We start from the raw sequence: 27,436 nt of genomic DNA, 5'->3' as shown, positions 1-27,436 counted from the left end.
TCTCGAGAATTTATTCAATTCAATTTTTTCAACTATCGACCAAATGTGCTCCCTTCACCCCTTCGCGCAGGCCGTTTCTGGGCAGCACGGTGGCTTACGGCGAATGCAGCGCCGGAGAATCGGGTTCAATCCCGACCACGGGTGCTGTCTGTACTGAGTTTGGACGTTCTCCCCTTGACCTGCGCGGGTTTTCTCCGACATCTTCGGTTTCCTCCCACACTCCAAAGACGGACAGGTTTGTAGGTTAATTGGCTTGGTGAATGTAAAAATACTTCCCTATTGGCTATACGATAGTGTTATGCCCCTGTCCCACTTAGGAAACCTGAACGGAAACCTCTGGAGACTTTGCGCCCCACCCAAGGTTTCCGTGCGGTTCCCAGAAGTTTTTGTCAGTCTCCCTACCTACTTCCACTACACTGCAACCTCCGGCAACCACCTGCAACCTCCGGGAACCGCACGGAAACCTTGGGTGGGGCACAAAGTCTCCAGAGGTTTCCGTTCAGGTTTCCTAAGTGGGACAGGGGCATTAGTGAGCGGGGATCGCTGGTCGGCGCAGTGGGGCAAAAGGGCCTGTTTCCGCTCCATATCTCTAAACTAAACTAAAACATTAAATTATATTGACCATACGCTCTCCAATCTACTTTTGTGGGTGTATCATTCCACGAATACACCAGGAGTTCCTGGAGTTGCAAAGAGCTGCCTAAACACTGTATATCATGTTGTGGGGCACGTGCCGAGTGGAGTATACTCAGAACACATCTGGCTCAGAACATCACTGTTGACCATTATCATCACTACCTGTCCTGTTATTCCATAAGACAAAGGAGGGTGTCAGAGGTTATGTGGAGAACGCAGGAGAATGGGGTTAGGAGGGAGAGATTGAATCGGCCATGATTGAATGGCAGAGTAGACTTGCTGGGCCGAAATGGCCTAATTCTGCTCCTATCACTTATGACCTTATGAGTCTGCTCCAACATTCAAACACGGTTGAACTATTTTTCCCTCTCAACCTCATTCTCCTGCCTTCTCTGCATAACCTTTGGCGCACTTACTAATCAATAACCTATCAATTTTGGTTTAAAGAATACCCAATGTCTTGGCCTCCACAGCACCTGTGGCAATGAATTCCACAGATTCACCGCCTTGTGGTTTAAGAAGTTCCTCCATTCTAAAGGGAGGTCATTCTGCGGCTGCGCCCTCAGGTTCTAGACTCTCCCGTTACTGTCAACATCCTCTCCTCATCCACTCTATGTAAGCCTTTCATTATGCAGTAAGTTTTAATGAAATCCCACCTAATCCTTCTAAACTCCAGCGAGTACAGGTCCAATACCATCAAACGCTCCTCATACATTAACCCAATCGTTCCACCCTTACTACCACGCAGGAGATTAACCCTGTTTCTAAAGGAAGTGCAGGCAGTGAAAATTAGGTGCCAACTTGTTGAGATTGTTAGACAGGGCTAAAAGCAATTAATGGTCAAAATTAAGCAACTCCATAATCTATAGTGTGGATCAATTACTTAAATGCAAGGGTTTTTAAATCTTTTGTTTCAGCTGGCTGCCCAAGCTAACCTTATCACCAATAAATTCTCAGCTCTCTGAGCTCAGTGTTCTTTCCTCTCAGCAAAAGGAGGAAAGACATTATACCGGAGTGTTTGTTTATCCTAGCCTCCGCCACCTTGTCTTTCTGTGATGAACTATGTACTTTGGTTCTACGGTAGATAAAAGGTATTCAATTAAGACTTCAACTACATCCTCAGACTCCGTGTGCAGAAGTTATTTTGGCCTTTAATTGGGCCCACTCTTTCCCAGGTTAGTCTCTTGCCTTTAATAAACTTGGGATTTCCCTCAACCTACTTTGCCAGTGAAAATTCATGTTCCTCTTTATCCCATTGTTCTTTTTTAAGTACCCCTCTCCACTTCTTGTGCACTTAAAGGGCCCCCTACATTTTCTGTTCTCAATATCTGCCAAATATATATTTTTCTCTCTAGGGTTCCTTGCACTTGCTGCCCTTCCCATCCACACTTCTGGAACAAGTTGGGCCTGGACTCTCACAAGTGTACCGTTCAAAGACGTTGCCCAATTAAAGGGCTGTCCCACCTGGGCGACCTAATTGCCGAGTTTAGAAGAGTTTGAAAAAATGACCTGTTGAAGACCTTCTTCGACTGTGTTGAAGACTAGCTTTGACTAGCTACGACTAACTTCGGGAAAATTGGTCACCGAATAGTGGAGAGTGAAGACGACCTCCTTTGATTCGACCTCCCTTCGACTCTGATGAAGACTATCTACAACTACCTTCGACTACCCTCGATTACATACGACTAACATGCCGATCTACTACGACCTAAACCTACGAGTAAAAAAAGTATCGATTTTTTCCATGGCGACCTTTTTTTACTCGCAGGCATTTTTTAACATATTGAAAAAAACGCCGCGACCTAGCTGAGGCCTCGAGTACGCGGAGACTACTCTCGAGCATGAAGGAGAGTTACAAAGACCTCCTAGGACCTCGTTGTCGACCATGCTGCGAGTATGAGTCGAGGGCAAACTCGCCAGAACTCGCGAATTAGGTCGCCCAAGTGGGACAGGCCCTTAACTAAATAAAAATAGAGCCAAATAATTCAGAATCAATCATCCGTGACATGGAACTTCAATTAGATTTTGTCATGAGTCAGGAGTCTTTTATTATCATGTCCCGAAACCGAGCAATTAAATAGTTGCTGTTCGTAATGTTGAATAGCCTGATTCACTCACCTCCACTCCAAATAATGTATTCGCAGAGAAAGGTTGAACAAGTTAGGGCTTTATTCTTTGGAGCGCAGAAGTGGGACAGGTTTTTAAAATAAAGGGATAGACAGAGTTGACGTGAAAAGCTTTTCCCACTGAGAGTAGGGAGGATTCAAACAAGGGGACATGACTTGAGAATTAAGGGACAGAAGTTTAGGGGTAACATGCGGCGTCACTTCGTTACTCAGAGAGTGGTGGCTTTGGGTAAAGAGCTTCCTGTGTAGGTGGGGGAGGCAGGTTCGTTTTTATTATTTAAAAATAAATTGGATAGTTATATGGATGGGAAGGGAATGGAGGGTTATGGTCTGAGCGCAGGTGGTATATGGGACTAGGGGAGAATACGTGTTCGGCACGGACTAGAAGGGTCGAGATGGCCTGTTTCCATGCTGTAATTGTTATATGGTTATAAAGACTTTATATAAATAAAAGATAAGAAAATTCTCAATATGAACGTTACAAACTATTTTCTCTGATCATTAGTTTCTGATAACTCTATATAATCAGAAACTAATGATCAGAGGAAATAGTTTGTAACATTCAAATTGAGAATTTTCTTTCCTTTTATTTGCATATCGATCATCTATCAACTTGTGACACCATCCATCCCAACAGAAATTCTTAAAGATAATCAGATCCACATTGGATACTTTTGAATGATCAGGATATCAATTAAAATAAAACACAAAATATTACCCAGTGCACAGGTGATTACAACAGGAGGCTGTGGAGCAGAGTCTGAAGAAAACTAGTTAGGAAATTATTTAAGAAGGAACTGCAGATGCTGGAAAATCGAAGGTACACAAGAAAGCTGGAGAAACTCAGCGGGTGCAGCAGCATCTATGGAGCGAAGGAAATAGGCAACGTTTCGGGCCGAAACGTTGCCTATTTCCTTCGCTCCATAGATGCTGCTGCACCCGCTGAGTTTCTCCAGCTTTTTTGTGTACCTTAGTTAGGAAATTAGTTTAGTTTAGAAATGCAGCATTGAGAAAGACCCTTCGACCCACTGAGAGGAAAAGACTGGGTGGGCGCACAGAGTCTCTTGTCCAGAGTAAGGGAATCAAAAATCAGAGGACATAGGTTTAAGGTGAGGGGGGAAAGATTGAATCGGAACCTGAAGGGTAACTTTTTCACACAAAGTGGATGTATGGAACGAGCTGCTGGAGGAGATAGTTGAGGCAGGTGCTACCGCAACGTTTAAGAAACATTTAGGATGGACAGGTTTCGAGGGATATGGGCCAAATGCAGGTAGGTTGGGTGAGTGCAGATGGGACATATGGCCTGTGTGGGCCGAAGGGCCTGTTTCCACGCTGTTAGACTCCATGACACTGAGTCCACACCGACTATCAATCACCCGTTCACATTATTTCTACGTTATCCAACTGTCGAATCTACTTCCCCACACATTAGGGACAATTTACAGAGGCCAATTAACCTATAAACCTGCACATCTTTGGAATGCAACTGCAGGAACTGAAACCAGATATTACATCTAACATTTCTTTCTTTTCCTTCCCAGGTTTTGCGCTAAATTGGAGGTGGAGGGTTGCAGAGCGGTATGCAAATATTCTTAAAGCAATTCACAACCCTGAATTTGCAATGAAATATTTAATGTGCGGACTGGAAAGCATGAAATTACCTGCGGGGAAGGGAAATAACAGACTTGTTGCATTTCAAATGACAGAGTCTATATATTTTTTAAATCAGTTTATGGGGAGGTGGGTGGTAATTTTAAATTCTATTACTGCCTGTTGCGAGGCTTCCAGCTGCCCATTGTCCAGCTGATTTGTTTCTGCTTGGTTGAAGACGATACTCAATGTTGTCTGGCGCACAGAATGTCACTTCAAAGGCATTTTTCCTTCCCAATTAATGCAAAGCAAATGGAAACCGCTCAACACTAACTACTTGCTCGCTCCTGGATTGCATCAATTTAAAGCTCAGGACTTTGGTTCACATGGTTCAGGGGGTGCTCGGCCTGGTATTCGGTTGCAGTTTGGAAATAATTTGATGAGCTGCGGAAGACACCCGTCGGTTCTCTCTATCCCAGCGTTTATAACTTCACCGACGGCACAAAGGATAAATCACAACGTGCATGCGTGTGTCACCCATGGCTCAGTTGGTTCCATCATTGCCTCTGAGAAGGCAGAGGGTTCAAATCCAACTATAGACACTTAAGCCTTCAGATCTAGACTGAAATTCCAGGAGAATGAGTGGGTTAACATATGACGACACTGGGCCTGTACTTCGCTGGAGTTTAGAAGAATGAGGGGCGGACCTCATTGAAACTTACCGAATAGTGAAAGGCTTGGCTAGAGTGAATATGGAGAGGATGTTTCCACTAGTGGGAGAGTCTAGGAGCAGAGATCAGCCTCAGAATTAAAGGACGTTCCTTTAAGAAGGAGATGAGGAGGAATTTCTTTAGATAGACACATAAAGCTGGAGTAACTCAGCGGGACAGGCAGCATCTCTGGAGAGAAGGAATGGGTGACGTTTCGGGTCGAGACCCTTCTTCAGACCCACTTTCTTTCACCACTTTCTTTAGTCAGAGGGTGGTGAATTTCTTTGCCACAGAAGACTGCGGAGGCCAAGTCAATAGATATTTTTTAAGGCAGCGATAGACAGATTCTTGATTAGTACGGGTGCCAGGGGTTATGGGGAGAAGGCAGGAGAATGGTGGTTAGGAGGGAGAGATAGATCAGCCATGATTGAATGACGGAGGAGACTTGATGGCACAAATGGCCTCATTCTCCTCCTATCACATATGATGTCTGATATACGATACTGGGAAGGTTTTCCAACAATACAAGGTGGGTTTTAAAAAAAATTATATTTTAAACCAAGATCTTGACAGCTCTTTCAGGTCGATGCAAAAGGAAAGGAATAGGTCCTAGATAATGAATCTTCCTTTCAGTTAACGCTGACCTTGCTGGGTCATAAAGCTATACACCACAGAAGCAGGCCCTTCAGCCTAACACATCCAAGCTGACCAAGTTGCCTAAATAACCTAGTCACTCTTACCATATCCCTCCAAACCTTTCCTCTTCATGTACTTGTCCAAGTGTCTTTTCACTGTACCCATAATGGTAATTGTACCCACCACTACACCTTCCCCTGGCATCCCATCTCTTGTATGCCCCACCCTCTGTGTGGAAAATATTCCCTTCAGGTCTTTTAAAAAGCTTTTTCCCCTGATCTTAAACCCATGCCCTCTGATTTTTTGACTTCCATATCCTGGGGAATGGAGTGCATTCATCTTATCAGATTCAGATTTTAGATTCAGATTCAATTTTAAAGGTCAGGGGGTATCAGTGTACAGGATACCGAGTTGGACAACATGAATATTGAATGGTCTGCGTGTTTAAGAAGGAACTGCAGATGCTGGAAAATCCGAGATCTTCGGTACACCATGCCCTCTGAACTTCCATGCTGGGGAGGAACATCATCTTATCTCGTGTTTAAGAAGGAACTGCAGATGCTGGAAAATCGAAGGTACACAAAAATGCTGGAGAAACTCAGCGGGTGCAGCAGCATCTATGGAGCGAAGGGCCGAAACGTTGCCTATTTCCTTCGCTCCATAGATGCTGCTGCACCCGCTGAGTTTCTCCAGCATTTTTGTGTACATTCACCTTATCTCTGCCCCTCATGGTTTTATAATTCTCTATAAGATCATCCCTCAGCCTCCTGCTTCTCCAAGGAAACAAGTCATAACTTACCCAGCGTAGACAAAAATGCTGGAGAAACTCAGCGAGTGAGGCAGCATCTATGGAGCGAAGGAAATAGGCAACGTTTCGGGCCGAAACCGGAAACGTTGCCTATTTCCTTCGCTCCATAGATGCTGCCCCACTCGCTGAGTTTCTCTAGCATTTTTGTCTACCTTCGATTTTCGAGCATCTGCAGTTCCTTCTTAAACAAATAACTTATCCAGCAACCAGATCCAATAACATCCTCAAATCCTCTTTTTACACCATTTCCAGTTTAATAACATCCCTCCTAGAGCAGAAACACCCTGCGTAATCCTGTCTCTCTCCTCCCAATCTAGCCCTAGACCTCCCAATTTTCCTCACCCATTTTCACCCCTCCCACACCCCTGCTCATACCATCAACCTACTACCCACACACTTCACCCACTGGATCCCATCCCATCTGGTTCCATCAACCCTTCACTGCTCCATTAATAACCCCCATTAGTACCCTCCTTATAAGGGTCTGGCACTTGTAGCCTTTGTATCCCCGTTTATCACACCCCCACCCCCCACCCTGGCTCCATTTGCCTTTTTACCCTTGTCTGGTTCCACCTATCACCCACTGCCTCCGTTTCCCAACTTCACCCCTCCTCCTCCTCCTCCCGTCATTCCTGGCCCCTCCTCGATCCACCTACAAGCCCATCTCACCCCTCTCTCGTCGTCCTTGTATCGTCCATCTTGGATTATTTTCTCTGCAATGCCGGATGGAGGTTGAGGAGAGACCAAGTTGGAAATATAAAATGATGAGAGGCACAGGTAGGACCCGTTTCCCTCGAGCGGAAATGTCAAAGGGCGGTCACGGTGGCGCAGCGGTAGAGTTAAACTACGGGTGCTGTCTGTACGGAGGTTGTACGTTCTCCCCATGACACAGAGAGTGGTGAGTCTCTGGAACTCTCTGCCACAGAAGGTAGTTGAGGCCAGTTCATTGGATATATTTAAGAGGGAGTTAGATGTGGCCCTTGTGGCTAAAGGGATCATGGGGTATGGAGAGAAGGCAGGTACAGGATACCGAGTTGGATGATCAGCCATGATCATATTGAATGGCGGTGCAGGCTCGAAGGGCCGAATGGCCTACTCCTACACCTATTGTCTATGTTTCTATGACCCGCGTGGGTTTTCTCCGAGATCTTCGGTTTCCTCCCACACTCCAAAGACGTACAGGTTTGTAGGTTAATTGGCTTGGTAAATGTAAAAATTGTCCCTCGTGAGTGTAGGGTAGTTTTAATGTGTGGGGATCACTGGTCGGCGCGGACCCAGTGGGCCGAAGGGCCTGTTGTACAGTTTAGAGATACAGCGCGGAGCTGTATCTCTAAACTCAAAGACTTCAGGGTACAGTTATGGTAATAGGGGCAAAGTTTAAAGGAGATGTGCGGGGCAAGTTTGTTTTGACACAAAAGGTGGTGTGTGCCCAGAATGCACTGCCGGGGACGATGGTAGTCGAGGAGGATCTGATAGAGGCGTTTTCGAGGCTTTCAGATAGGCACATAGATATGCTGGGAATAGAGGAATATGCGTCATGTGCAGGCAGATGGTCTTGGCATCAGGTTCAACACAAACATGGCGAGCCGAAGGCCCTGTTCCTGTGCTGTACTCTTCTATGTTCTATCCTCTGTGCTTTCTGTTATAATATTAACTACATAACAAAAGCACATCATTGGTTGCAAAAATATTTTGATGGCCCAAGGATGTAGAAAGTGCTATATATACAAGCTTGTCTTTCTTTCCAACAAAGTAAGCTATTCAGTCTATTAATTCCTAATGTACTAATAGAAACATAGAAATTAGGTGCAGGAGTAGGCCATTCGGCCCTTCGAGCCTGCACCACCATTCAATATGATCATGGCTGATCATCCAACTCAGTATCCTGTACCTGCCTTCTCTCCATACCTCCTGATCCCTTTAGCCACAAGGGCCACATCTAACTTCCTCTTAAATATAGCTTAAATAATGAATTCCTACAACTATTCCACTGGAAGATTAAGGTCAGAGGGGAAAGACGTAGAGGGGCAAACTCATACAGAAGTTGGTGAAACCATGGAACGAGCTGCCAGAGGAAGTCGTGGAGGTGGGTACCTGGACATGTACATGGATAGGGAAGGTCCAGAGGGATATAGGCCAAACACAGGTAATTCGGACTAGCATAGACAACATATCAACATCTAGAGAGCAGTCCTGAGCTACCATCTACTTCACTGGGGACCATGGGACTGTCTTTAATTTGACTTTACTAGACTTTATCTTGCACTAAATGCTATTCCCTTTATCATATACCTGTACACTGTGGATGGTTCAATTTCAATCATGCATAGTCTCTCCGCTGACTGGTTAGCACAAAACAAAAGCTTTTCACTGTGCCTTAGTACACATGACAATAAACTAAACGTGGATGGTCTTCAGGGAACAGCACGGACGAGTTGGGCCGAAGAGGGAGTTTTTAAGCTGTGTGACCGTGACTCTGTGGATCATAGCTTCTCCCCACAATAGGGTCTATTCAGTGTTGTTACTGTGACAATGCCTTCATGACCTCAGTCCTTTTTTGTTCCTGAAGCCTGTTTTCAATCCCAGTTAAATCCACATTTACCTTTCATTTATGCATTTACCGTCACTCAATGATCACCGCAGGCACCCGCTGAAGCAGATACAAGAACCTCTCCTTGCTGTTTACTCAAAGCCCTGTGTATAAATATCATGTCACAGGCTGGCATGAGTTCATGTTACCAAGAGAACCAGCCACAGAAACACAGCTATGATTTTATGTACCCAAAAAGCTGCATGATATTTTGTAACACTGATATGTGCCTAGAGACAAATTTTACTTGTGATAAACCTGATCCTCAAGATTATATCTCAGATAAGGTAGCCTTGTAAAAACATTTATTATTTTATTGACTGAATGGTTGGAGAACATAGGAGGGTTTGTAAGTTACATTTCAGTTTGATCCTTAGGCTAAAAGATCTAAATTAACCAAAATTGTGCATATGAAGTTACATGTGATGAAAGAAACAGGGCAGGACCATATCACTCTTGAGTCTAGAAGCAAGGAACCGCAGGTGCTGGTTTTCAAAAGAAGAGACAGAGTGCTGGAGTACCTCAGCGAGTCAGGCAGCATATCTGGAGGACATGGATGGATGACATTTCGGGTTAGGACCCTCCTTCAGACTGAAGGGTCCTGACCTGAAACGTCACCTATCCATAGTCTCCTGAGATGCTGCCTGATCCGCTGAGCTACTCCAGCACTCTGTGTCTTCTTTTGCTCTCCATTCAACTAGATTTTGATAGATCCACATTTTAACTCCATTTACCTGCCTCTGCTCAGTATTATTTCATTCCACTTATCCAAGAGGACGGCACAGAGGCACATTGGGTAGATTTGCTGCCTCACAGCACCAGAGACACTGGTTCAATCCTGACCTCGGAAACTGTCTGTGTGGAATTTGCATGCTCTCCCTGTAGGATGGGAACCCACAGTCACGTTTATATCAACGGGTCGATGGTGGAAAGGGTCAAGAGCTTCAAATTCCTGGGCGTGCACATCTCCGAAGATCTTTCCTGGTCCGAGAACACTGATGCAATTGTAAAGAAAGCACATCAGCGCCTCTACTTCCTGAGAAGATTACGGAGAGTCGGTTTGTCAAGGAGGATTCTCTCTAACCTCTACAGGTGCACAGTAGAGAGCATGCTGACCGGTTGCATCGTGGCTTGGATTTGGCAACTTGAGCACCCTGGAGAGGAAAAGACTACAAAAAGTAGTAAACACTGCCCAGTCCATCATCGGCTCTGACCTCCCTTCCATCGAGGGGATCTATCGCAGTCGCTGCCTCAAAAAAGCTGGCAGTATCATCAAGGACCCACACCATCCTGGCCACACACTCATCGCCCCGCTAACTTCAGGTAGAAGGTATAGGAGCCTGAAGACTGCAATGACCAGGTTCAGGAATAGCAACTTCCCCACAGCCATCAGGCTATTAAACTCGGCTCGGACAAAACTCTGAACATTAATAGCCCATTATCTGTTATTTGCACTTTATCATTTTATTTATTCATGTGTGTATATATTTATATAATGGTATATGGACACACTGATCTGTTTTGTAGTCAATGCCTACTATATTCTGTTGTGCTGAAGCAAAGCAAGAATTGCATTGTCCTATCAGGGACACATGACAATAAACTCACTTGAATTTGAACTTGACAGTGTGGGTGTGTAGGTTATTTGGTTTCTGTAAATTGATCCTAATGTGTGGGAAGTAGATGCAAAAGTGGGATAACATAGAACTAGTGTGAATGGATGATCATTGGTTGGTGTGGACTTGGTGGGCCGAAGGGCCTGTTTCCATGCTGTACCTTTCAATCAATCAATCAAAGATATGGTGTGGGAAATAACTGCAGATGCTGGCCTATGATATGGTGTATGGTGTTATGTTAAGATATGGTGCAGCTATGACTGTCACTCATTAAGAATCAATCTCTGACATTATCATCACAAATCAGTACCACAGTAAGTTTTAATATCTCAACTGATTCCAGCCGAAGAGACTATGGTTAATATTGCATAGGAAGGAACTGCGGATACTATTTAAACCAAAGATAGACACAAAAAGCTGGAGTAACTCAGCAGGACGGGCAGCATCTCTGGAGAGAAGGTATGGGTGACGTTTCAGGTTGAGACCCTTCTTCAGATTGAGAGTCGGGGGAAAGGGAAAAGAGAGAGAGAGAAAGACAGTGATGTCGAGAGATATAGAACAAATGAATGAAAGATAAGCAAAAAAGTAATGATGTTAAAGGAAACAACGCATCGTCAGCTGTTTGCTAGGTGAGAACGAGAAGCTGGTGTGACTTGGGTGGGGGAGGGATGGAGGGAGAGGGATTGCAGGGGTTACTTGAAATTGGAGAAATCAATATTCATACAATATTGAGATCAATTACAAGAATACATCGACTATGGTTATGATAATTGAGGGCTCCATCAAACATAAATGATAATCTTGGTTTGGAAATTTACCACAATACTCAGTGATCCAACTAGGTGGAGATAATTACAGTGAGTTTAAATCCAAACGATAATTGACAGTTAATTCCTGGAAGAAGAAAATATGCTAATCATAATTGACAAAATTGTACAATATAATTGTACCGACAGTTTAAATCACAATGCATAAAGAAAGAGCCTGAATCTTTCTTTGCCATTTTCCTCTTACCATGTGGTAGCACTTTCTGTCTCACTTTCAAGTTGCATGTCGTAAGACCTGAAAGAACATTGATTTCATAAACTTAGTCAGTGTACTGTTAGCAGACGAGTATACAAACAACATATAACAATCAACCTTTTAAATCAAAGTACAAAAACTGTTTCAAAATAGAAGATTAAAAAAAAACAGATCCAATCTCAATCACACCATAACTACATCCTCTTTATTGGGAAGATGGTGGGAGCTGCAACAGCATTGGGAATGCAGCTATTCAAAGGCCACTAGTTTATGGCACCCTGTTCAACATTTATTTCCACTGCTCCATATGTACGAGGGGGTGAATACAAGGACGCAAAAAATTGGGAGGGGGAGGGGGAGGGTAGAAATTGGTGTGAATCCAGGTGGGGCATGGGGGTGAGAGAGGGGGGAGAAAGGAGCAGGGGTGAAGACAGGGGTGAGGGGGTTTAGTTAGTTACCTAACGTTTGAGAATTCGATGTTTACACTGTTGGGTTGTAAGCCACCCAAGCGGAATATCAAGTATGTTATTTTGCCCAGAGAAAATAGGTGCAGGAGTAGGCCATTCGGCCCTTCGAGCCAGCACCGCCATTCAATATGATCATGTCTGATCATCCCATAATCAGTTCCCCATTCCTGCTTTTCCCCCATATCCCTTGATTCTGTTAGCCCTCAGAACTAAATCTAACTCTCTCTTGAAAACATCTAGTGAATCGGCCTCCACTGCTTTCTGCGGCAGAGAATTCCACAGATTCACAACTCTCTGGGTGAAAACGTTTTTCTTCATCTCAGTCCTAAATGTCCTACCCCTTATTTTTAAACTGTGACTCCCCTCTGCATCTAGCCTGGCCAATCCCTTAAGAATTTTATATGTTTCTATAAGATCCCCACTCATCCTTCTAAATTCCAGTGAATACAAGTCCAGTCAACCCATTCTTTCATCACATGTCAGTCCCGCCATCCCGGGAATTAACCTGGTGAACCTACGCTGCACTCGCTCAATAGCAACTGACTTTGGTGCCTTCCCTCACAGTGGGAAACTTTGATTCTGCTGTGTGGGGATGTTTTTGTGTTGAACTCTATTGTGTGGTGTGTTCTTTATTTTTATTGTATGGCTGTATGGTTATCTCATTTCACTGTGCCATCTGGCACATGTGACAAATAAATGTATCTTGTATCTTGTATCTAGCAAGAATGTCCTTCCTCAAATTAGGAGACACAATACTCCTGGTGTGGTCTCACCAGGGCCCTGTACAACTGCAGCAGGACCTCCTTGCTCCTAAACTCAAATCCTCTCGCAATGAAGGCCATATAACCATATAACAATTACAGCACGGAAACAGGCCATCTCGGCCCTACAAGTCCATGCCGAACAACTTTTTTTCCCTTAGTCCCACCTGCCTGCACTCATACCATAACCCTCCATTCTCTTCTCATCCATATGCCTATCCAATTTATTTTTAAATGATACCAACGAACCTGCCGCCACCACTTCCACTGGAAGCTCATTCCACACCGCTACCACTCTCTGCGTAAAGAAGTTCCCCCTCATGTTACCCCTAAACTTCTGTCCCTTAATTCTGAAGTCATGTCCTCTTGTTTGAATCTTCCCTATTCTCAAAGGGAAAAGCTTGTTCACATCAACTCTGTCTATCCCTCTCATCATTTTAAAGACCTCTATCAAGTCCCCCCTTAACCTTCTGCGCTCCAGAGAATAAAGCCCTAACTTATTCAACCTTTCTCTGTAACTTAGTTGTTGAAACCCAGGCAACATTCTAGTAAATTTCCTCTGTACTCTCTCTATTTAGTTGACATCCTTCCTATAATTGGGCGACCAAAATTGTACACCATACTCCAGAATTGGCCTCACCAATGCCTTGTACAATCTTAACATTACATCCCAGCTTCTATACTCAATGCTCTGATTTATAAAGGCTAGCATACCAAAAGCTTTCTTTACCACCCTATCTATATGAGATTCCTTCATGCCTTCATGGGAGCCAGTGTGGCTGAAACTCAGCGAAAAGTGTCAATGAGAGCAGATTAGATGGCGGGATGAAGAGAAACAAACAAAGAAAAGTAAACAAGCTATTCACACGAGTTATTTTGCATGCGATAAATCAACCTTTTAATCAATAAAAGTCAATCAATACATTTCAAAATCTGAAACAATGACAGGCAGCATCCATGAAAAAACAGTTGATGTCTTGAAGCAGCGACCCATCGATAGAAGGGTCTTGGGGCGGAAGCGTTACTTGGTCCTCCTTCCACAGATTCTGCCTGACCTGCTCAGTGTTTCCAACATTTTTTCTAATGAAGAGCACAGCAGTTTATTGGTTACCCAAATCCCACCCAGGCTGGAAGGCCTGCCTGCAAGAAATAGATTTGCATTGATAAAGCCAGGGAAATGACCCTGAACTGCAGTCACTGTCAAACTGCAGCAAATGGGAGACATACTGCAAGCTCCGACAAACAGTTACATGATTGATGGTGTTTTTAGGTGTTGGTTGAGGAATAAACATGAGGAATCCTCTTCTCCTCTGTGAAAAATGATCACATTATTTTTTTAATATTCACCTGACAGGGCAAAAAGTCCAACGATTGAACAGCAGATTTCAAAGTAATAGACTCAACAGTGCTGGGCCCCTTCAGTATTGAATGAGAGCCTTGATTCTTTGCTCAAGTTCTGCCCCAGAGACTTTAAGACAAGTTGCATGACAGAAAATGATATTTGGTCATATTAGTGTTACCCCATTATAGTCTTGCAGCACGGAAACAGGTCCTTCAGATCAACTCGTCCATGCAGACCAAGATGCCCCATCTAGGTTAGTCCCATTTCCCTGCATTTGGCCCATGTCCCTCTAAACCCTTGCCATCCATTTTTCTTTTGAGAAAAGGTCAGGATGAGTCATAGCTCAATGCAGAAAGGATTTTGTTTTTTTATAGTCAAAGAACAGCAAAGCCCCCTAATGCGATCTCTGTGACAATTCACCAGAGTGTGTAGGATAGACACAAAAAGCTGGAGTAACTCAGCGAGACAGGCAGCATCTCTGGAGAGGAATGGGTGACGTCCAAAACGGCACCCATTCCTTCTCTCCAGAGATGCTGCCGGTCCCACTGAGTTACTCCAGCTTTTTGTGTCTATCTTCGGTTTAAACCAGTACCTGCAGTTCCTTCGTACACACAGTGTGTCGGATGCTGGGTATGCAGTACAAGCACTTAAACTGCAAATTCAACGAGGTTTAACAAAAGTTTTTACATTTAAGAACTAGGGTGTCACATTGCAGCTGCACAAATCATGACTACGGCCACATTTAAAGTTTTGTGTACTGTTCTGGTTGCTGCAGTACAGAAAGGATGTTGGAGTAACTGGGACAATTCAGAAGTGATTCACCAGGTGTTCACTGGAATGGAAAGCTAACCTTAAGGAGGGACCAGATAGGCTGGGTTTATTCTCCATGGAATATAGGTGGTTGAAGGGTGGGCATATTGGAAGTTTATAAAACTATGAAAATCACAAATAGGATAAGTAGTCAAAATCTTTTTTCCTGGACAGAGGAACCTAGATCCGCGGGACACATGTTTAAAGTTAGAGGGGTGAAGTTTAAAAGAGATTTGAAGGGGTAGGTGTTTCCATGCAGAGAGTGGACAATATCTGGAATGAGCTGCCAGGGGAGGTGGTAGAGACAGATACTAGTTAACCATAACCATATAACCATATAAGAATTACAGCACGGAAACAGGCCATCTCGGCCCTACAAGTCCGTGCCAACTTTTTTTCCCTTAGTCCCACCTGCCTGCACTCATACCATAACCCTCCATTCTCTTCTATCCAATTTATTTTTAAATGATACCAACGAACATGCCGCTGCCACTTCCACTGGAAGCTCATTCCACACCGCTACCACTCTCTGAGTAAAGAAGTCCCCCCTCATGTTACCCTTAAACTTCTGTCCCTTAATTCTGAAGTCATGTCCTCTTGTTTGAATCTTCCCTATTCTCAAAGGGAAAAGCTTGTCCACATCAACTCTGTCTATCCCTCTCATCATTTTAAAGACCTCTATCAAGTCCCCCCTTAACCTTCTGCGCTCCAGAGAATAAAGACCTAACTTATTCAACCTTTCTCTGTAACTTAGTTGTTGAAACCCAGGCAATATTCTAATAAATCTCCTCTGTACTCTCTCTATTTTGTTGACATCCTTCCTATAATTGGGTGACCAAAATTGTACACCATATTCCAGATTTGGTCTCACCAATGCCTTGTACAATTTTAACATTACATCCCAGCTTCTATACTCAATGCTCTGATTTATAAAGGCTAGCATACCAAAAGCTTTCTTTACCACCCTATCTATATGAGATTCCACCTTCAAGGGACTATGCACGGTTATTCCCAGATCCCTCTGTTCAACTGTATTCTTCAATTCCCTACCATTTACCATGTACGTCCTATTTTGATTTGTCCTGCCAAGGAGTAGCACCTCACATTTATCAGCATTAAACTCCATCTGCCATCTTTCAGCCCATTTTTCCAAATGGCCTAAATCACTCTGTAGACTTTGGAAATCCTCTTCATTATCCACAACACCCCCTATCTTGGTATCATCTGCATACTTACTAATCCAATTTACCACACCTTCATCCAGTTCAGTTTAGTTTATTGTCACGTGTACCGAGGTACAGTGAAAATCTTGTTAAGACCACATTTTAAAGGTGGGTAGCCAGATATTTTGATTGGCAATGCAATGCAGGATACGGGCCTAATGTGGGCAAGTGGGACTAGCATACATTGGCATTATGATACGCATGGATGAAGTGGGATGAGGGGGTCCATTTCTGTGATTCTATGATTCAATGCATCCCGACAGTTGAAGTAAGGGACCTGGGTGTGTTCAAATAAGTCTTTAGTTTCTTTACCTCTGTGATTACTTAGCAGTGAAAAAGAGGATCAAAGTGATCGGAAAAGTTCCAGGCACAAACTTAGCAGAGATATCAACGACAAGTGGACACAAACTCCAAGAAGCAGGAGAAGTTGAGACAAGTCGTAAAATAACATTTCCCACAGGAACTGACCGGCTGAAAGAGTAGTTGAGGCAGCAACCTTCAAGTCAGTGAGTACCTCATGTACCATAATCTATAAGGTACTCATTGGGTCATCTATAAAAATGCTCATTGGGTATTTTTAAAGCAGAGATTGACAGGTACTTGATTAGTAAGGGTGTCAAGGGTTACGGGGAGAAAGCAAGAAAATGGCTGTGCTAACTCAATGGGCCGAATGGCCTTTTTCTGCTCCAATGTCTTATAAGGCTGAAGGATAGACAGCTAGAAAGGTGGTGTTGTTTCAAGACTTATTTTCCAGTGAGAGCTAAAATGTGCTCCAGTGTGCTGTATATGTCCTTGAAGCTTCTCAGAACCCATCTTAGTGCTACAAATGCCACAGGCATTGGTTTAGGGGCATGTGGAGCCTAGGAAATGAATCTGGGCATCAAGTAATGGTCAGACCAGGAGCGGCAGCGATAGCCACTCTGGAAGAGAGGCCCACCAACTCTCACCGGGATCACACAAGAAGAACGCTGAGGTACCTTAAGCGACGTTCCAGAGGGCAGCCACAAACTGTGAACTCGGACCCCAGCAGAAGTCGACGCCCTCTGAAGAAGCCCTGAGGGGGAGAAAATCAGCACTTAAAATAACTCTTTAAAGGAAGGTCTCTCCCCGCTGGCAGCGAGGCGTCCCAACACTGTTGCAAAGCCCCAGCCATGAAAACGTGGATCAGACTGGCCGGCAGTGGTCCCAGTCACACGAAAGCGCAGAAGAGAACAAGAATGGGACTAAATATGGAAGAGCGGATCCCACCCAGGGCAAACCACTCACCTTCTGCCACCCCAAACACTTTCCACCGTCTGGAGACGCTAAAGACAGCAGAAGCAGGGATCTGGAGCAAAACAAAATCAAACTGCCATCTTTCCACCCTCTACAAGCACAAACTTCCCATCGTTTAAAAGGCAGGAGAGTGATGGAATTCCCACCCCGTGCGGGATGAGTGCAGCTCCAATAACCCTCAAGAAACTCAACCCCAAAGCAATGATCAGAACCCCTTTTAAGGCAGAGATAGATAGAGTCTTTATTAGTACGGGTGCCAGGGGTTATGGGGAGAAGGCAGGAGAATGGGGTTGAGAGGGAGGGATAGATCAGCCATGATAGAATGGTGGAGTAGACTTGATGGGCCTATTTCTGCTCCTATCTATTTATGACCCTTGCACCACATTCAAGCTTCATTCCTTCCACTGCCAACGCAATGCTGCAATGTTTCACTTTGTTTCTCTTTAGTTTATTGTCACGATGACCGAGATACAATGAAAAGCTTTTCCTTGGGTACTGTCCGGTGCAACGGAAAGGCTCAAGATTAGGTCCGATTAAAGATTCTTCAAAGGTAGAGGTAGACAGGAGGCCAGGGCGTCTCTAGCTGGTGCCTGATGATAACAGTTGAGAAGAAACTGTCCCTGAATGTGGAAGTATGCATTATCAAACTTCTATACCTCTTGCCTGATGGGAGCCCTGAATGTGGAAGTATGCATTTTCAAACCTATACCTCTTGCCCCAAGGACACAACGACAGTGATGGGAGCGGAGAGAAGAGGAAGTGAGGGTGAGACTCGTCCTTGATCATGGCTGGAGGGTGGTGAATCTGTGGAATTCATTGCCATAGACAGCTGAGGAGACCGTCAATGGGTATTTTAAAATCGGAGATTAACAGATTCTCCATTAGTACAGGCCGCAAAGGTTACTGGAAGAAGGCAGAAGAATAGCATTGAGAGAAAAAAATAGATCAACAATGATCGATGGTGGAGCAGACTCGATGGCATGAATGGCCTAATTCTGCTCCTATGTCTTATGGCCTTATGATGGCAGTAGACAGTCACAACTATCTGATGATAGGAAACGGATGGTTCTTCTATTGCTTGACAATTAGGGTTGCCAACTGTCCCATATTAGCCGGGACATCCCGTATATTGGGCTAAATTGGTTTGTCCCGTACGGGACCGCCCTTGTCCCGGGTCGAGGGGACTGTCCGGTCAGAGCGCCGCGTCCGGCCCCGTCTCACCCGTCCCGACGTAGTGCAGCCCATGGAGTGCAGCAGCAGCAGCAGCAGCAGCGCCTCGCCCGTGGCCCCGTCGGTCGGCAGCCCGGCCAGCTGTCCGACCTTCGGACCTTCGCTTACCGCCGACACCACCACCACCCCTCCTTCTCACGGCCGATCATCGGGTCATGAGTTGGATGGGGCGCCGGACTTTGTACGCGACGTTGCGCGGCCCGGGCTAAAACTCCTCAGCTGGCCCGCCGGCTGGGCTTTGTGTGCGGTCCAGCACCCGGGACAACTCATCGTTCACCCAGACACGGCCCAGTCGGTCAACGAATTGCCGTCTGGAACCTGTCCCTTATTTTGACCTTTTGTCCCTTATTTGAGAGTGAGAACGTTGGTGACCCTATTGCCAATAGACATGAGATTGGATCATCACCACCTTCTCAATTAGCGATGAGGCCAGATCCCTAAAACCCATCAAATCATTCTTTCACTGGCATGTAGGAAGTTGCTTTCACTTTGTCCTGTTTGCTTTCCTGCTCCAAAATGATGACATTGGTCTCCCAGAAGAGTTTGTTGCAGGCCTCTGCTACAGTGTCAGTGATATGCCTCTTTACAAACTGATGCAGGAACTGCTGTCTTTATTGAGTTTTAAAAAGGGTAAACCACAACATGCTCAGTCTCTTGCCCAGAGTAGCTGAATCGTGGACCAGAGGACATGGGTTTATGGTGAAGGGGAAAAGATAAAATAGGAATCCGAGGGGTCACTTTTCCACACAAAGGGTGGCGGATGTATGGAACTAGCTGCCAGAGGAGGTGGTTGAGGCTGGGACTATCCCAACATTTAAGAAACAGTTAGACAAGTACATGGATAGGACAGGTAGACAAAAGTGCTGGAGAAACTCAGCGGGTGTAGCAGCATCTATGGAACAAAGGAAATAGGCAACGATCAGGTCTGAAGAAGGGTTTTAGCCCGAAACGTTGCCTATTTCCTTCGCTCCATAGATGCTGCTGCACCCCAGCTGAGTTTCTCCAGCAATTTTGTCTACCTTCAATTTCCCAGCATCTGCACTGTACCTCGGTACACGTGACAATAAACTAAACTGAACTAGTATCTGTCTCTACCATCTCCAGCATACTTCTTAAACACATGGATAGGACAGGTTTGGAGGGATATGGGCCAAGCGTGGGTAGGTGGGGACCAGCGGAGCTGGGTCATGTTGATCGGTGTGGGCAAGTTGGGCTGAAGGGCCCGTTTCCACACTGCATCACTCCATAACATGAATGAGCCCCAGGCAGCTGTGCCTCTGGTAATGTGTCTGGAAACTCCCTTTGCTGAGTGAGAAAGTTAATCTGTCGATATAATAGGTTGCAACAATCAGACAGAACCTAAATAAGATTTCAGCATTGTTTCAATCTCAGTCTGACCAACTGAAACATAACTAATTCTCAAGATAGTGTATTCTCTGTATAGGCCTAGTCCTGCTCACCCTCCTTCCAGCTTACTTCCCCCACCTCCACCCCCCACACCATCAGTCCCAAGAAGGGTCCTGACAAAAACATTAGGGGCTGCCGGGTGGCACAGCGGTAGAGTTGCTGCCTCACAGCGCCAGAGACCCAGGTTCGATCCTGACTACGGGTGCTGTCTCTATGGCGTTTGTACGTTCTCACCATAACTGCGTGGGTTTTCCCTGGGTGCTCCGGTTTCCTCCCACACTCCAAAGACGTACAAGGTGTTCAAGAAGGAACTGCAGCTGCTGGAGAATCGAAGGGAGACAAAATTGCTGGAGAAACTTAGCAGGGGCGGCAGCATCTATGGAGAGAAGGAAATAGGTCTGAAGAGGGTTTCGGCCCGAAACGTTGCTTATTTCCTTCTCTCCACAGATGCTGCCGCACCCGCTGTGTTTCTCCAGCAATTTTGTCTACGTACAAGGTGTGTAGGTTAATTAGGTAAATATTATCCCGTGTGTGTAGGATAGTATTGGTGGAGGGGGCGATCGCTGGTCAGCACGGACTCGGTGGGAGTGATATGGATATGGATTATGTGCAGGCAGATAAGATTTGGTCATGGCATCAGGTTTGGCACAGATATTGTGGGCTGAAGGGCCTTGTACTTGTGCTGTACTGTTCTATGTTCCGTGTTCACTCAGAGAAAACCCACGCGGTCACAGAGGAACCAGCAAACTCCAGCCAACACCCCCTCGAGGACAGGATCGCATCTGGGTCTCTGGCACTGTGAGGCAACAGCCCTACCTGCTGCACCAGTGTGCTCCCTTTTTAGATTTTGGTCAGATTTGACTCAAAATTTGAATCTACATTCTACAGCAGAACCAGAATAAAACCATTGGAAAAATAAATGAAATGGCTACATATCAGAAGTTACATAGAGAGCGTACAGAGGAGATTTACTAGAATGTTGCCTGGGTTTCAGCAACTAAGTTACAGAGAAAGGTTGAACAAGTTAGGGCTTTATTCTTTGGAGCGCAGAAGGTTAAGGGGGGACTTGATAGAGGTCTTTAAAATGATCAGAGGGATAGACAGAGTTGACGTGGAAAAGCTTTTCCCACTGAGAGTAGGGAAGATTCAAACAAGGGGACATGACTTGAGAATTAAGGGACTGAAGTTTAGGGGTAACATGAGAGGGAACTTCTTTACTCAGAGAGTGGTAGCTGTGTGGAATGAGCTTCCAGTGAAGGTGGTGGAGGCAGGTTCATTTTTATCATTTAAAAATAAATTGGATAGTTATATGGATGGGAAGGGAATGGAGGGTTATGGTCTGAGCGCAGGTAGATGGGACTAGGGGAGAATACGTGTTCGGCACGGACTAGAAGGGTCGAGGTGGCCTGTTTCCGTGCTGTAATTGTTATATGGTTATATGGTTACATTGCACAGGGATTTTGGCATATTGTCCACATCAACTGAGAATGTATGTAGTTTCATGAATTTTCACTATGGAAACATTACTTCTGGTCTGGTGAAAGATTAATCTCCAAATGGAACCATCTGCTTCACAGTTTGTGCATGAACAGTATAAACTTGCTTGGAAAGACAATAATATATTTGTTCCTGCTAATTGAAGAGGTTTCCTTTGAGAATTTCCAAATTCTTTCACACAGTATTGAGTGGATTTCTAATATTCTGTCACGACCAGCCAAGGCAGAGACATGTTAGAATTAAATGAGGATTATGTAGCGTGTGTTCAAGCTGACACTAGTACAACCAATTTTTGTGACATGCTAAACCAACAGATGTGCGGATGTATTTCATATCAAGTACTGAAAGCAGACTCTCGCTGGAGATGCAGACAAAGATAACATCCATTGCCCAACCCTGTGGAACTCGCTGGACAGGCAAGTCATTGTGTATGCTTCGGGCGCAGATTGACAGATAGATTCCTGATTAGTAATGCCCCTGTCCGACTTAGGAACACTGAACGGAAACCTCTGGAGACTTTGCGCCCACCCAAGGTTTCCGTGCGGTTCCCGGAGGTTTTTGTCAGTCTCCCTACCTGCTTCCACTACCTGCAACCTCCGGCAACTACCTGCAACCTCCAGGAACCGCACAGAAACCTTGGGTGGGGCGCAAAGTCTCCAGAGGTTTCCGTTCAGGTTTCCTAAGTGGGACAGGGGCATTAGGGTGTCAGGGGTTATGGGGAGAAGGCAGGAGAATGGGGGTGAGAGGGAAAGATAGATCAGCCATGATTCAAATGACAGTCAACTTTATGGGCTTAATTCTGCCCCGATAACTTATGAAGCCAAGCTGCTATTTAGATATTGGTGGTGGGACATCCTCTATAAGCGTTTGAAATGCCTTGGATGGAAATGCTCCAAGGTTGCTCAGCCATCTAACAGGAGGTGGGTGAAGCAGAAGATGTGTGAATGAAGACATGTATAGACCAGACTGCTGTAAAGTCAATACAGCGGAAGGTCATTCCCTAAAAGTCATTCGTGAGATTACTTTCCCATTAGAACATAGAACAGTATAGCACAAGAGAAGGCCCCTTCAGCCCACAATACCCGTACCACACATGATACCAAGTTAAACTAATGTCCACTGCTTGTACATGCTCCATGGTCCTCCTTTCCCTGCATATCCATGAGCCTATCTAAAAGCCCCTTCAGCATCACTGCCGTTTCTGCCTCCACCACCACCCCCAGCAGCCCATTCAAGGCACTCACCACTCTCTGTGTAAAACACACCTCCTTTATACGTTGCCCCTCTCACCCACTCTCTGGTCTTTGACATTTCCGCCCTGGGGAAAAACAAGGTCAGCCTTTCCACCCTATCTAAGACTCTTAGAGTTTTATATACAAGAAAGAGTTGTGGATGCTGGTAAATCAAAGGTAGACACAAAATGCTGGAGTAACTCAGCGGGTACGGCAGCATCTATGGAGAGAAGGAATTGGCGACATTTCAGGTCAAGAAGGGTAATAAGTAAAATGACAAAAAATAGGGCGTGGATGCAAGCACAAATACACGTGTGTGTGTGTGTGTGTGTGTGTGGTGTGTGTGTGTGTGTGTGTGTGTGTGTGTGTGTGTGTGTGTGTGTGTGTGTGTGTGTGTGTGTGTAACTCCACAAGTGTGTGGAGTGCGGTGTGTGTGTGTGCAGTGTGGAATGGTGTGTGTGTGTGTGTGGTGTGTGTGTGTGTGTGGGTGTGTGTGTGTGTTTGTGTGTGTGTGTGTGTGTGTGTGTGTTTTGGTATGCTAGTGTGTATGTGTGTGTGCGGTGTGTGTGTGTGTGTGTACACACACACATGTATATATCCACAAGATAGACACAAAAAGCTGGAGTAACTCAGCAGGACAGGCAGCGTTTCTGCAGAGAAGGGGGGAATGGGTTATTTTGATGAGAGGGGATCAAACTATATCCACAATATATACACACACACACACACACACAGAAGTTTATATATACACATCTTTACATATGTATATATGTGGAGGCAGGTATTGAACATAGAAAAATAAATTGTATAGCACACAAGAGAAGGCCCCTTCAGCCCACATTACACACATATGTATATTGTACCTACCGTGTATACATACATATGCATATGGTTTTATACACATACACACATACACACACACACATACACACACACACACACACACACACACACACACATATATATACACATACATATGTATATATGTATATACACACACACACACACACACACACACACACACACACACACACACATACACACATATACACACACACACACACACACACACACACACACAAATAACACACACACACACACACACACACACACACACACACACACACACACACACACACACACAAGAAACAAACCAAAATCAAATTGGGATGTATTCAAACAGGATGTAGAAACAAGGAACTACAGATGCTGGGTTTTACAGTCTGATATTTTTCAGTCAAGAGGGATCCTGATGCGAAACATCGCCTATCTATGTTCTCCAGCGATGCTGCCTAACCTGCCTGACTTTGTCCAGCACTTTGTCTTTTTTTTCCTATTCAAACAGGAATAGAAACACAAAAACATAGACAATAATTGCAGAAGCCTTCGAGCCAGCACTGCTATTCAATATGATGATGGCTGATCATCCAAAATCAGTACCCCGTTCCTGCTTTCTCCCCATATCCCTTGATTCCGTTAGCCCTAAGAGCTAAATCTAACTAGCTCTTGAATACATTCAATGGATTGGCCTCCACTGCCTTCTGTGGCAGAGAATTCCACAGATTCACAACTCTCCGGTTTTTCCTCATCTCAGTCCTAAATGGCCTACCCCTTATTCTTAAACTGTGACCCCTGGTCCTGGACAATGGATTGCTGTGTCACTTTTGAAAGACAATCCGCTTTAAACAGGAGATACAAGGATGCTGGTTTACAAAAGATATTCACAGTGCTGGAGTAACTCAAAGGTCAGACAGCATCTCTGGAGAACATGGATAGGTGACATTTTGGGTTAGGACTTTCCTAGAGATCTGAAGGGGATCCTGACCCGAAAAGTCGCCTATCCATGACCCGCTGAGTTATTCCAGCACTGGGTCTTTTTTTGTGAACCAGCATCTGCAGTTCCTTGTGCCACATTTTAGTGTTCTACTGCAAAATCTCATCAAGGTATGCAGAGTCCCTACCATCGAGGGGATCTATCGCAGTCGCTGCCTCAAAAAGGCTGGCAGTATCATCAAGGACCCACACCATCCTGGCCACACACTCATCTCCCCGCTACCTCTCAGGTAGAAGGTACAGGAGCCTGAAGACTGCAACGTCCAGGTTCAGGAATAGCTATTGAACTCAACTCAAACAAAACTCTGAACATTAATTAATTATCAGTTTATTTGCACTTTATCTGTTTTATTTATTCATGTGTGTATATATTTATACAATGGTATATGGACACACTGATCTGTTCTGTATTCATGCCTTCTATAATTCTGTTGTGCTGAAGCAAAGCAAGAATTTCATTGGCCTATCTGGGACACATGACAATAAACTCTCTTGAACTCTGAACTTGAGTCTGAAGAAGGGTCCCAACCTGAAACGTTAGCTATCCATGTTTTCCACAGATGCCACCTGACCCACTGAGTTACTCCAGCCCTTTGTGCTGCTTAAACAGTTCCTTTGCATGCTCGCATTAATAGAAACATAGAAACATAGAAAATAGGTGCAGGAGTAGGCCATTCGGCCCTTCGAGCCTGCACCGCCATTCAATATGATCATGGCTGATCATCCAACTCAGTATCCCATCCCTGCCTTCTCTCCATACTCCCTGATCCCTTTAGCCACAAGGGCCACATCTCACTCCCTCTTAAATATAGCCAATGATCTGGCCTCAACTACCTTCTGTGGCAGAGAATTCCACAGATTCACCACTCTCTGTGTAAAAAATGATTTTCTCATCTCGGTCCTAAAAGACTTCCTTAAAGTCTCTTATCCTTAAACTGTGACCCCTAGTTCTGGACTTCCCCAACATCGGGAATAATCTTCCTGCATCTAGCCTGTCCAACCCCTTAAGAATTTTGTAAGTTTCTATAAGATCCCCCCTCAATCTTCTAAATTCTAGCGTGTACAAGCCGAGTCTATCCAGTCTTTCTTCATATGAAAGTCCTGACATCCCAGGAATCAGTCTGGTGAACCATCTCTGTACTCCCTCTATGGCAAGAATGTCTTTCCTCAGATTAGGAGACCAAAACTGTACGCAATACTCCAGGTGTGGTCTCACCAGGGCCCTGTACAACTGCAGTAGAACCTCCCTGCTCCTATACTCAAATCATTTTGCTATGAATGACAAGACAAGATTATAAATTTTCTACAAGTTTCTTTTTAACAATGCTTCTCCTAGGTCTCAAGATATTATAGAATCTACTCAATGAATTTTCAAGCACTCTATGGGCTGGCTTCAGGTAAATGGACAAACAGATTTAAAATCCACACTGCATAAAGTGTTAGCAAAAACACCGTCACTTGATGCTCTGACCGATTCAGATTCCTGCACAATGATTGTTAAACAAAAAATAAGGAGTCTGGTCAAATAGATCCTCTCAGCGCAGAGCACAGGTTGCGTAGATGTGACATAAAACTAGCAGCTCTGCAACAGATCACAAATTGCTCATTGTTCAAGTGTGAACTTGCAGAGAGACGGGGAACCAGTTTACACAGGAGATGTCGCAGGCAAGCTCAGTCCGTCCCTAACTGAGCTTCTAAATACACCCTTCCAAACGGATGGGTTAGGAGCTTAACAAGGAATCGCAGGCAACGTTTCTGCTGCCCAGCTAGTGCCGAGCTATCGCAACATCTGCTGCCACCAGCGGAATCATTTCTGGATAAAACTACACACATCTGGTTCTGTTTTAATCGCTCTGGCATGGTGGTGAGCTCCAGAAGGTAGTGCATGAAGCAATCTGCAAGCAACACAGACCTGAATATATGGCCACCATTCTTCATTCTATTGTACCGTTCTATATTTTATTGGATTCTTAGCATTTAGGTTTATCATCATAAACCTTCTATAATATTGTGCTGGTAAACATTTTATGTGACAGCTGCCCCACACCAATACAGACCCTTTGAAGTGCTTTTGAGAGCTTTGTGCAAGTTTAGTTTAGTTTAGTTTATTATTGTCAAGTACACCAAGGTACAGTGAAAAGCTTTTGTTGCGTGTTATCCAGTAAAATAAAAGACTGGATAGATGATTACAATCTATCATTGATTGTGATCACAGTACTGATTTTGGATGATCAGCCGTGATCATATTGAATGTACATGATTACAATCAAAGTGTAGGAAGAAACTGCAGGTGTTGGTTTACACGTGGCGGCAGCGGCCTCTGCAGTTTTTCTGTCCCGTTTTAAATGTGTTATTTTTTGTCCCGTTTTGTGTGTGTAGTTTGTGTGTTTTTTGTGTGGTGTGTGTGTGTGTGTGTGTGTGTGTGTGTGGGGTGTGAGGGGGGGGGGGGGGGAAACTTTAAAAAAATTTTCCCATGCACGGAGAACCCGACGTTTCCCTGTCGGGTCTCCGTTGTCGTTGGGGCTGCAACGTGGAGCGGCCTCCAGCAGGAACGTCCTGGGGCTCCAGTCACGGAGCTGCGGAGCTACTCACCATCACGGAGCTGGCCGAGTCCGGAGCGGGAG

At 44.8% G+C, this 27,436-nt stretch overlaps 1 protein-coding gene across 7 annotated transcripts in view; it reads right to left on the bottom strand.

Annotated features, from left to right (window-relative positions):
• Window positions 1-27,436, bottom strand: part of arhgap39 (Rho GTPase activating protein 39) — a 621,406-nt gene that overhangs the window by 458,168 nt on the left and 135,802 nt on the right. For 6 of the 7 annotated variants that reach the window (XM_055648964.1, XM_055648957.1, XM_055649005.1 and 3 more), the window contains one exon: window positions 11,727-11,774. In XM_055648964.1, coding sequence (XP_055504939.1) covers window positions 11,727-11,774 — 48 coding nt within the window. Of the gene's footprint in view, window positions 1-11,726; window positions 11,775-17,315; window positions 17,393-27,436 lie in introns of all 7 variants that reach the window. The other variant, XM_055648973.1, reaches the window with a different exon arrangement.

This window comes from Leucoraja erinacea, chromosome 2, assembly GCF_028641065.1.
Source record: "Leucoraja erinacea ecotype New England chromosome 2, Leri_hhj_1, whole genome shotgun sequence".
Classification (NCBI taxonomy): Eukaryota; Metazoa; Chordata; class Chondrichthyes; order Rajiformes; family Rajidae; genus Leucoraja; species Leucoraja erinaceus.
This window is presented reverse-complemented; position numbering and strand designations above follow the sequence as displayed.